The following is a 12,079-nucleotide window of genomic DNA, read 5'->3' as shown; positions in this document are numbered from 1 at the left end:
TCGGCTTTCACCATGGACGAAGCGGAGTCCAGCCTGGGGTCGTCACATGTGGTTGCCGGAAGCCTGCCGGCCACTCCTTTGTCGAATCCGCCGGCCGCCACTCAATCTAGCCCCCGGCTAGTTCAACCCAAATATTCGGTCAAACGCGAGTTTTGAGCAGTGTAGAGTAGTGCTTGTTGTTTGTCATTTCTCCGATCACAAATGCAGACATGGTTTTATGTTTACACGTTTACATGTTTACACGCAATGCAACGCGTAAAAGTACAGTATAAATTATAAACCGTAATTATGTCCCCACTAGATGCAACAAATGCCTCGTTTATAATGGGTTTTAATGTTTTTGTCTCTTCGCTCCGGCCGGGACACGGCATCACAATATGGTAAGGGGCGCAACATTTCCGTCACACACTTGAGGTATTCGGCCAATCACAACGCACTGGATAGCTGGCCAATCACAGCACACCTTGCTTTTCAGACCGATAAGCTTTGCAAAAATCGACGCATTTCAGATAGGCGGGGCATAGAGGATAAACAATAATGTACAGTATGTGGAAAATAATGTTTTTTGAACCTCAAACCGCATAAACACATTTCATTACACCAAATACACAAAATAATGTTATTTTTAGCAACATCATATGACCCCTTCAAACATTATCCAATAGCAAACTGTGGAGGACAAAATAAACATTCAATTAAAAAAATAACTAATTGGAGTAGTTTGAAGCAACTCATTAGGTTTAATTTAACACTGTCCAATGTTAGAGAGAGGACAAAATAAATAGAAGCATTTAAACTCCAACATGGAGAAGTCTTATGTAACACATAAGGTTTAATACTGTCCAATATAAGACTGAAGAGGAAAAAAGAAACAGAAACATTTAAACTACTGGAAGAACAAAACGGAGTAGTTTGATCACGGTTATATCCACGGGCGCTGTGGATAATCCGCGGGTCGGGTAATAAAAAAAAATGCAATAATTCATTCTGATTATTCGCAGGTGGGTCACGGGTGGATAAAATAAATCATAAATGATGCAAATATTAACGACATTTTTTTAAATACATTTTTTCATGAGGCAGACAATTTCATTTGTTTGTTTGTGTGTGTGTGTGTGTTCGCCTGAACGGATGCAAATATTAACTACATTTTTTTAAATACATTTTTTTCATGAGGCAGACGATTTCACGTTCGTTCGCCTGATCGGGAAGCTGCAGTGACAGAAACAGTGACATTCCAAGCCTGTAAAGTAAAGCCTGTGTTAATGCTATTGAGTAAGCTAATATGGCCAAAGAAGATATTTTGTTTTATAAATAAATGTTCGTTTAAAAGCAGTCCATGATCAGCGTATTATGTTACCGTTATCCCTTACGGCTCCGACGAGGTTTTGTTCTGTCCTCCATGCTGTGCCAACTCACAAAAGACTATTTTTAGCCAAGCAGCGCGGATAGCCGTTTCAGAAACGTGCCGCGACTGGTATAAACACAAGCACACTGGCGATGACATGACTGCGGCGCCAAATCATTTATGTCCCCATGCATCATGTACGCCGTCACGCGTTGACATCATCAAATTGTGATCAGTTCGTGAGATCAGCCAAGTTAGTGAGTACTGATCGAGTCATAAAATGTGATTATTGGCCGATACCGATCTCCAGCCGATCAATCGGAGCATCTCTACTTGAAAGTAACTGAAAATTGCTTAAATTTCTCTCTCAAAAGGTTGTACAAACCCTGAAATGAATGATGAATGAAATGAATGTAATAACATTGGACTATTTCTGCCAGAACACCATGGTTGTAGTTCGTGATACAGCTTCTGGTTTTCCATGTCAGCGCCATTTGATCTGTTTATAGTTCTGTGCAGAATTTGAATGCTTTTCGTTAGATCTCACAGTAATCTTTATTCATTCTGCGGCGAATTCAAACACTTCTCGCTGGATCTCGCAGTGCTGTGCTGTAACACTGTCGCGAATTCAACTTTGGTTCCCAAGTAAAGCTGTTCCGAGCTCGGACAAGTCTGTTTGTGTCGTGGTCCGAGCTGACAAACGGTCCTCGATGCACAGCTCAAACGAGTAGCAATTTAGTTCATTCCGTTTGCCATTTGATGTTTCTCATATGCAACAGAAATGGCAGCGCTTATGAGTTAAACAACACGGTGGTCGCGCTAGTGCGACCGCTCACAAAAATTACTGGCACCGGCAGAGAAAATGGTCGCAGTCTGGAGCCCTGGTTTGTTTTTAAAAATACATGCATACTGCATAGAAAATTAAATTAGTCTTCAATATTTTTGGTTCATTTTTTTATCTTTATCAGCTGATCTTTTACAGATGCATTTTATCATTTAAGACCCTGGGACTTCATGATAGGTTATATTGCTAAGAATCAATTTCTCTTTGGAAATTTTAATGTGATTTTCACTTTCGGTGCTGAACTGCTGTGGTGGTTAATAAAGCACAGAGTTACAATAGAATACAGAGATATTTTCAAGTGCTCTCCTTTCAGGCTGTTCTGTCCACTAGGGGTGCAACGGTTCTCTGTAAAAAATCGATAAAAAATGTTGCGAACACACACGGTTCGATATGCACAAGAACCGCGGTTCAACTTAAATCTGACAATGCATCTGTAATATGGTTTGTTAGAGTTTGGCTAATGCATGTTTCTGTTGATGGAGGTTCAACTTAAATCTGACAATGCATCTGTAATATGGTTTGTTAGAGTTTGGCTAATGCATGTTTCTGTTGATGGATACAAATTCTGGCTTCCCAATACATTACAGCGATGAGAGAAAAAATGTATGCCGTCATCATGTGTTGATAGCGCAGGTGAGACCAGAACAGCACACGTTGCTATCTGTGTTTAAACTAAACTCATTTAAGCCTTGCCAGTTTAAATATTAAAGAGCCAGAAGACGCAAACTAGCGCACGCAGTGAGAAGATCTGTGTGCGCGCTCATCTGAAGCGCGTGAACCAGCGTCTCAGAACGCGCGCAAATATTAAGCTCTCTTTGAAGTATTGTGCTTGAATGGACAAATTCACACAAAAATTATGTCAAAATGCCCGTCTTGGTGAGTATCCTAGCAGACATAGTCGGCTGAACAAACAGGATCAGTGCGTAACTTTTGTAACTTTAATAAGGAATAATTTTTAATTTATACAGTCAAATATGCAATGTAGTTTTACATTTGATTACTTATTCAATTTCTGTACCTAAAAACTGTTAGAGCTACCTAAAAAACCTGAAAAGCACTGTTTATTTTATTTGTATCTTTGCCCCCCTAGAGGACGCAGTGTCTCGTTCCCTACTCAGGGAACCATGGTTACACAAGTAACCTGAGACGTTTTTTCCCTAAACATAGCAGATACCGAACCGTACCGAAACCGTGACTCTAAAACCGTGACACAAACCGAACCGTGAGTAAGTTGAACCGTTGCACCCCTACTGTCCACAAGATGAGACCGTTCCTATAGCAAAGATTTTACCGCAAAGGCTTTAAAAATTTTGCCAGCAACATTGTGACTCTTCCCACACAGTTTGACTCATCTACTGGGTCTCGTTGTTCCTGTGAGGAAGAGAATAGTGCGAGTCTCTCAAGCAGTCAATAAACACTCTCAGTATTGGCTATGTGATGCACACTTGGCAAAACCTGATACAGTCTGGTGACACCTACAGTTGTAAAGCACCAGAAATGGATCTCACATGGTACGAGGCAGCAGTATGTTGTTATAGAGAGGCTACATATATTCCACCTACACACACAAACGCTTCACAGAGCCCCTGACCTAAAAAAAAGAGAGTTCCTAAGAAGTTGCAGTTATTCCAAACATCTGCCTGTGCTGTTTACCATTACACCACATACACATTCATTCCCTCACAGCCTAACATATAAAACCACAGCTGCAAAGTCAGAGGTTCTGGTATTACTGACATAACTCTTTAAGATGCAATCTTTTAGACACTCACAACCCAAACAGTATCTACACACACGTGCCGGTTCCCAGCAGGCCTGTGTGGTGGTAAATGGCAGTGCTGGCCAGGATGATAAAAACGCAGTCCAACGGAAACAGACAGGCTGATTTACGAGGCCAATAAATATGGACTAAGTGATAATCTGTTGAACATTATTATCGCTCTTCTCTACAGTCAGATTAATCCACGTACAGCATGCAGCATCCTTTCTAGCCTAATCCCACAATAATCACAATGCACAAGCCTGAGGAGTCAGTTAAAGCTCTCTGTTTGCCACAACTAATGCTAAATTAAGATACTACTTAGGTGTGGGAGGAACAAAAAAACAAAAAAAATCTCAGCTGCAATGTGATTCTCTCTTATTAATCGATTCTGTATGCTAATTAATCGATTCTTAGGCTAACTCTTTTCTTCTGCATTTGTACACTAGAGGCAGTCATATTCATTTTGCTGCCAATTACACACAAAACCATTGAACAAGTACACGAACTTAAGGTTTCATGGGTGAAGCGAAATACAAGGGCAATCATGTACGTTGCTTAACAATGTATGTTGGGCGACTTAATAGTTTTGTGAAAAACATTTGAATGGTAGTAGGGGTGGGCGATATGACCAAAATCTTATATTACGATATGAGTAATTTTATTTCACTGTAACGATATGTTACAATATAATTATTTTTGCTTTAAATAAGGTCTTTGACAAACATTTTTGATACCATATTTCTTTTTTCATAAACAAATTCCAAATGTTTGTCACCAGTGTCAACATCACCAAAAACTAATAGCCTAGATTAAAAAAAACACACACACAAGCTCACTGAAGATAAGTAAACAGTCAGTTATTAAATAAGAATAAGAAACTAATTACAAGCAATACGACAAAAAAAAAAAAAACTACAGTAGAACAAATAAATAAACGCTACATACTTTTTATTAATTTTAATGTTATTTCACTGTAACGATGTCACAATATTAGTTATTTTTGCTTTAAATAAGGTCTTTGACAAACATTTTTGATACCATATTTCTTTTTTCATAAATAAATCAATAATTTTGTCACCAGTGTCAATATCACCAAAAACTAATAATAGCCTAGAATAAAAAAATAAAATAAAAAAAAACACAAGCTCACTGAAGTAAGCAGTCTTATTTAACAGTGATTAAATAAGAATAGGAAACTAATTACAAGCAATAAGACAAAAAAACTACAGTAGAACAAATAAACAAGAAATGCTACATACATTGTATAAAGTAATTAAATGTGTAAAAACACTGCATATTCTTCATTGTGTAAATTAAATATATATATTTCTTCTTTTTAAAGCTACAAAAGTCAAGAGCAGTGAGAGATTTTCTCTCTTTTATTGTTTGATTAACATGAATGACAGACTGCAGGAATATTAGACTTGTGTCACTTTAACAGCTGCCCGGATCCAATATTCTGTTACACACGTTTTCTTTCTCAGCTGTTTGCTTTTACCTAATACCTAAATTATTGTGTTTACAGGGATTCTTGCAAAGACGAGCATTTTGAAACATACAAGTGTGTGTATTTAAAGTGCCCCTATTGTGCCATTTTTAAGGTTGCTAATATTGTTTTGAGTCTCCTAAAACATGTTTACATGCATGCAAGGTCAAAAAACACGTTAGTTTTCTCAAAAAATAGATTTAATTTTACCTCATTTCTAAATGATTAGTAAACGACCTGTGCGAAGCATTTCAAAGAATCAGTCTCTCTAAACCCCTCCTTTCTGTGAGCCCTCACTGCTGTGATTGGTCAGATGGCACAGTCCTTTGTGATTGGTCCAGAGCCGTAGAGAGACTGGCTCTGGATTGGTTTACCGCGTACAGCGCGTGTCGGAAACGAAACGCCCATTGCCATGATGGAATGGCAGCCCTGGAGGCTTGTCAATACATAGAAAAGATGGTATCGATTGTACCTTACCAATTCGAATGACAGCCCTAGAGACTTGTCAATACATAGAAAAGATGGTATCGATTGTACCTTACCAATTCGAGCCGGAGTCTGATGAAACGGTTGAAATGGCTGATCGGCAAGAGACTGATTCGCAAGCACGACTGGAGCAGGACGTTTCTCAGTGGTAAGTGTCAAGTGTTAACAAGTTTGTGGTAATTATAAGATGTGATAAAACAAATTTACTCTCACAGCGTAGGATACAGCGTCTTCTCGACATGATGTTAACCACACAGAAATTTTACTGTTTGTGGGCGGGCAAGTTGGCGACGTAGAACGCGGGCGGACATTATGCAGATGTGTTACTTCGTGACGTAGAGCTGTAACAGAATAAGATTCGAATTCCTGACAACTCGTTTAGGCGATTGCGAGCTGACTCTTTTTTTTATAGACAATAACTTTATTTATCGTGCACTGTCGGCTTCACAACTTTGCAGATATTTTATGTTCACATACAGCTACATGACACAATGCATGAAAGGTAATATTCGAAAAGGCATAATAGGGGCAATTTAACCGTTCAAGCATATAAAGCGACAAAAATAATGCCGTTTTATGAGCACCGTCTTCACGTTCGCGGGCCTCTCTGACATATAGCGAAATGAGTTCTCTTTTGCTGCTGACTGCATTTCAATTAATTGCTTAAAGTCACTTGATTTTAAACCACAATGAAAACACGTGCAAACAAAGTTTTCATGACCACTAAGCACAACACTGTGATAGAGACGATAGTCCAAAATCTCTACCGGTTAATCGTGTCTACCAGTGTATCGCCCACTCCTAAATGGTAGTTTAAATTTGAGATTAAAGGTTAAAATGTGTGAATGCCATCAGTTGCAGACTGTAATTAGCAATTCACTTGCATCTTTATTCCACCAAAATGAGAACATGTCGCATTAACTAGCAATAGTTACAAATATGACATCTAGGTATTAACATCTATGATGAAAAAAAAAAAAAAAAAAAATTGCAAACCTTTGCCATTTCCTCAGCTCCACCCACGGTGAGGGGCTGACGATGAGTTGAGTGACGAATAAGAGACTCTCTCCCCATTTCCAAGCGAGGACGCTTCATCTCAGAGTATTCCACTTCTGATTGGCTGCCGGGGTCCTGTAGGTAAATGTGTTCATATCGGATGTGGGGTTCTTGACCTCTGTAGGGGGAGAAAAGAGCAAGAAGAGAAGTGAATTATGGGTAAGAGACAGACATTAGTCTAATCAAAAAGAATGTCAGGATTAAAAGGTTAACAAAGCAGTTTCGTCTTTTTACACACTGACATTTAACAGCAGTTACACTAGAAGACCACGACAGTGGTTCCAGTAATACAAAATGCTTTAAATTGATAACGAGGGCAAGACTTGATTTTATCCACTGGGAATTAATAGGATCATGAAAAAGGGGCATTTAATACCAGAATGGGCCGAACTAAATTTGTTACAACTAGGGCTGGTAAGTGATTAAAATTTTTAATTTAATTAATTACATGACGTGGTGATTAATTAATCTAATTAATCGCAAATTAATCGCACATCAAATTTGGCTAAGAAATTACTCCCAAAAGATAATTTGAAGTCATTGTTGTGTAAAGCATCAAACAGACATTACAAAAAGTAGCTTCAGCAAGAAATATTTTGTTTGATAAAATTTATTACATATACTCTTTTGGACCATGAGGGTGAGTAAATGATGACACAACTGTCATTTTTGGGTGGGTGAACTATACCTTTAATAATTTATTTTATTAATTTTATTATTATTACTATGGAGATATTAATAATGATTAAGTCATCGAGTCATTTATTCATTCGATTCGTTCAAATGGCTGATTCATTCAGGAGTGAAGTAAATGGTTCTTTATGAATGGTCCATTGAATCATTAGGCTTGTTCGACTTGAAGCAGATCATGACACCATCAGACAGATCGGTGTGTGACATCAAAGTACCGCAAGAGCTATCGAGAACAGATGGCTCCTTATGCTTTTGAATCGCTCTCGCGGTACTTTGATGTCATTCACCGATCGGTCTGTGGACCGCCGCTTCAAATCCAACGCGCCAATGGTTCAAAGCCCCAAATGATTCACCCAATTTGTTCAAAACGTGCATTAAGAAATGAAATGTTGCTGTGTGTTGCTCAGAGACTAACAGTTCTGCTTTGTCTTTATATTTTCGTTGGCAAAATTGAGCAAAACAGACAACATTGTGTCTAAAATAACACAATATTAACTTCTTACTTACTGAACTGTTGTATAAGATCAGTATCACATTTGCACTCGTGTGATATTGCACTATTGTGATATATGCCTATTGCTCGTGTGATATTGCTTAACTATATGTAAATATGAGACAAAAACTCAAACGGGCATTTTTGCCCCATATCTTTAATTTTTTCTAACCACGTTCTCTAGGTTCCATCACGCATTGAGTTGTTGCCCTGCCTCATATCAATCGACTTTATGAAATGTCAGATGACCCACCATAGGTCTGGGGCGGGGCAAGTGCATTAAATGCGTTAAAAATTTTAGCGTGTTTTTTTCAGCATAATTAATCTAATTAACGCGTTAAATTACCAGCCCTAGTTACAACAAATAGCAATTAACTATTGACAAGATTTTAGAAATGCTGTACATACCTAAAGAGTTGACATATGATGCATTTATTTAAATAAATGAGAGAAAAATAAACATGTCTAAAAAAATCTACAAGATACAATACAATGACCTGAATGACTGAGAAACCACATAGACATACCAACATAACACCAGTGCTAAACATCCATTAAGGATGGGTCTAATGAAACACCCAGTAATACAAGAGCAGTCAGGACAGGTCAGGATCTCTGCAATTATTTCACAAATAATTTGATAAGTACAGGTCACTTAGACCAAAGATGAGCCTAACCATTGCAATGTTTGAGTGCTGCGGAGGCAACAGTGCCATGCCGTGCTTGGTACAGGAGTGAGCCTTTTCACACAAGAGTGCGAAGAGTAAACTAACCTTGATGCTGGTGGACAAAGTGTGAGATATAAGAGGAAAAAAGAGGTGCTTGACCCTCACACGAATACATTATCCACATCAATCACACATACACACCATCTCTTGTTCTCGATTACCACCAAACACCGGTCCTTTCTGTTATATACACACACGCACACATATATAGCTGCAATATAGTCTGAGATAAAGCACTGCCATCTAATCAGTGACTCTGAAACACCGAAACATGACCACAACATGAACCTATAATAATAATAATAATAAAATATCTCTTGCTGTTGTTGTTATTATTATTAATATTTTTATAAATAAATCTTTAGTGTGTAAGAAAAAATATGATAATTTTTCATGGTGCATATTGTGTTCCCAAACGCATGTTATCAGTGTCCCAAACATTGGTTTTATTTCACATAACCGTCCCGGTCTACTTGTACATGTTTTGTTTGAGGCCCAAATAGGGGCAGGCTGCTTTACTTTGTATGATCAGGTGGCCTGTGAAGGCCTTCCTGTAGCTCAGACTGATCAAGAGCAAATATATTTACACACACATGAACTCAATAACCCTGAACGGCAACGGTACACATCACACTAAAACCACATGTGCACACACACACCCTGTTTCAAAAGACTTCCCTTCCTGTGCCAAAGCCAGAGATTAGACAAATGTGAACACACTAAATAAACACACATGCACTCTATACCCCTAGACATCTACACATCCCCATTATTTTGCCCACAGAGCACAAACACAGTGCAGACTTTGTCTGTTAGACATTTGGAAAATATACATTAACAATATCCTGCACATATTTTGCATTTAAACACAGTAAGTATTAAACACATAACCAGAGGTGAAATCAGGTCATAAAGATTCTCAAGACAAACCAGACAATGTTTGCCGAGGTTTAAAACTATAGAGCTTGAGTGTATATGCTATGCTATCAAGGGAATAAAAGTGTGTGGGTGTGTCTAAACGTGTGGGTTTGTTCACAATTGAAAACATAAATGGGTGTATCCCTCATATTAATTACACAGTCTACCCAGCTTAAATAAACCGTACACACAGACTCCAGCACTGACTGTGATTTATACAAACAAATGCTGACGTACATGCATGTGAGCCATTCCACACCACATAGACAATGAAACAGAGCAGGAGATTTAGCATGATATGTGAATGCTACAGACAAAAGACACCTTCAAAGCGTTTCATTTCGTTTTTTTTACTTTTTATGTTTCTGGACTCCTTTTTAATGGTTAAATTAAATTCTATTAATCCAAAACATGTCTAATTAATTAAAATCATGAGTTAAATTTGTCAAAAAGTTAATTTGTTAAAAGTTTAACAAAAATTACATGTTTAGGACCCTATGAAATGTTTTATTTTTTTAAGTCTCCTACAAAAGGATTTATTCTATCTAAAAGAGAAGGCTGATCCAGACCGATGCCCCCCTAAAACGGCTCGTTCTAACACGCCCCCACATATCTAGGTCACTATGTGGGAATATTTGCATAATGCCGCCCAAATGTGCACGCAAGGAAAGAAGGCGTGGTTTCAGTAACCGCAGTTAGTGTTGATGCAGCCATGTCAGGGAGAAGCTGTGTGTTTCTAGGCAAATGCAAAAGCACTTTATTTGGCCTTCTGAAAGTAGATGCAATGAGGAATCATTGGTTAAGATTTATTTACAACAGAACGGCAAACAATTTGTGCAATGCGTTTTATGGACGACAGTTTTGTGAACCTAGGAGAGGTTAGCTTTCAACTTTCAAGGCTACAAACTTTGCACCCTACAAGGCTGGCTGTGCAAAGGTTATTTCTAAAAAAATGGGTAAATTCCGACTTTGCTATGACAATCTGGTGCTTCTGAATTAGCTACTGTAAGTGTGTTTTCTTAATAGTTTAAGTATTTGCTATTGACTGTTCGAATGCGGAGTTTTGTGTCGTGTAGAGTATCGTGTTGTGTGTGTGTGTGTGTGTGTGTGTGTGTGTGTGTGTGTGTGTGCGTGTGCGTGAGCGAGAGACAGGGTCACATCACAGTGGAGTCAGCTTTCTTAATCGCGGCTTGTGTACTGCAAATACATACGAGCATCATCACTGTGTCTGTCATGCGACTCTGTTCCCCTTTCGGGCTTGAACTGATGGTAAAACTAAGGACATTATTTACTGTCTTTACATTTATGTTGAAAGCTGTAACTCGCGATTATGGAAAGGGACGTGCTTGTGGTGTTCGGCCAATTATAATGCACTGGGTCAGCTGGCCAATCAGATCAGACTGCTTGTCGGAAGGAGGGGCTTTGTAGAAAACGACGCGTTTGAGAGAGGCGGGGCATAGAGGAACTACAATAATGTACAGTATTTGAAAAATAATGTGTTTTTTGGACTTCAAAGCATTTCAACATTCTGTTACACCAAATACACAAAATAATGATCTTTAAAATAGCACCCCTTTAAACTAATTTTATTTTTTGGAAAATAAAGGTAATTTAATATTACAAATTAAAACACTGAAGAAATATTGTATGATTATTCCTTAAAAATAAGGTTTAAATAATTTTAGTAGTAGTAGTAGCAGCCTACTATTACGTACATTCTACTGAACAATAGTAATATATTTCTGCCAATGCCTTCAAGTTAAACTGAACTTTTATTTTGACAGGCTGCCGTGAATACCTTTACATTTCTGTGTATATGATATGAGGATAGTTTTACTCAAATGAAACGGTCAAATGCTCATGAAGTGACTCTCAGAGCAGTTCTGTAGATGTTGTTCATGTATTTATGTCCTCACTTAGTTTACGCTAAAATCACAGCAAGAGTCACACACGCTTCAGTACGAGTGGTAAACAAAACCGCAGTTCAAACAGTTCGGACATTGCGTGAATCAGAGGTAAAAAACGATGTAAATACCATTCAGTTTCTTGCACAGACCGATCGTTTCGTGTCTTTACACATCAATGTATCGTCACGAGCCGCAGGGTTTAATTTGGTTTTGTTTGTGTATGTTTTTATTTACTCTCAAAGCCGTGATTCCCATTCACTTCCATTATATGACTGACAGACTCAACGGTTCGAGTTAAAAATCTTCGTTTGTGTTCTACTGAAGAAACTAAGTCACCTACATCTTGGATGCCCTGGAG

At 38.2% G+C, this 12,079-nt stretch overlaps 1 protein-coding gene across 1 annotated transcript in view; it reads right to left on the bottom strand.

The window, feature by feature from the left end:
• The window catches only part of ncor2 (nuclear receptor corepressor 2), a 186,402-nt gene that overhangs the window by 91,753 nt on the left and 82,570 nt on the right, over positions 1-12,079 (bottom strand). The window contains exon 4 of the mRNA XM_016485508.1: positions 6,923-7,100. Coding sequence (XP_016340994.1) covers positions 6,923-7,100 — 178 coding nt within the window. The remainder of the gene's footprint in view (positions 1-6,922; positions 7,101-12,079) is intronic.

The sequence above is a fragment of the Sinocyclocheilus anshuiensis genome, unplaced genomic scaffold (genome assembly GCF_001515605.1).
Source record: "Sinocyclocheilus anshuiensis isolate Anshui unplaced genomic scaffold, SAMN03320099.WGS_v1.1 scaffold213, whole genome shotgun sequence".
In the NCBI taxonomy this organism is placed as follows: Eukaryota; Metazoa; Chordata; class Actinopteri; order Cypriniformes; family Cyprinidae; genus Sinocyclocheilus; species Sinocyclocheilus anshuiensis.
This window is presented reverse-complemented; position numbering and strand designations above follow the sequence as displayed.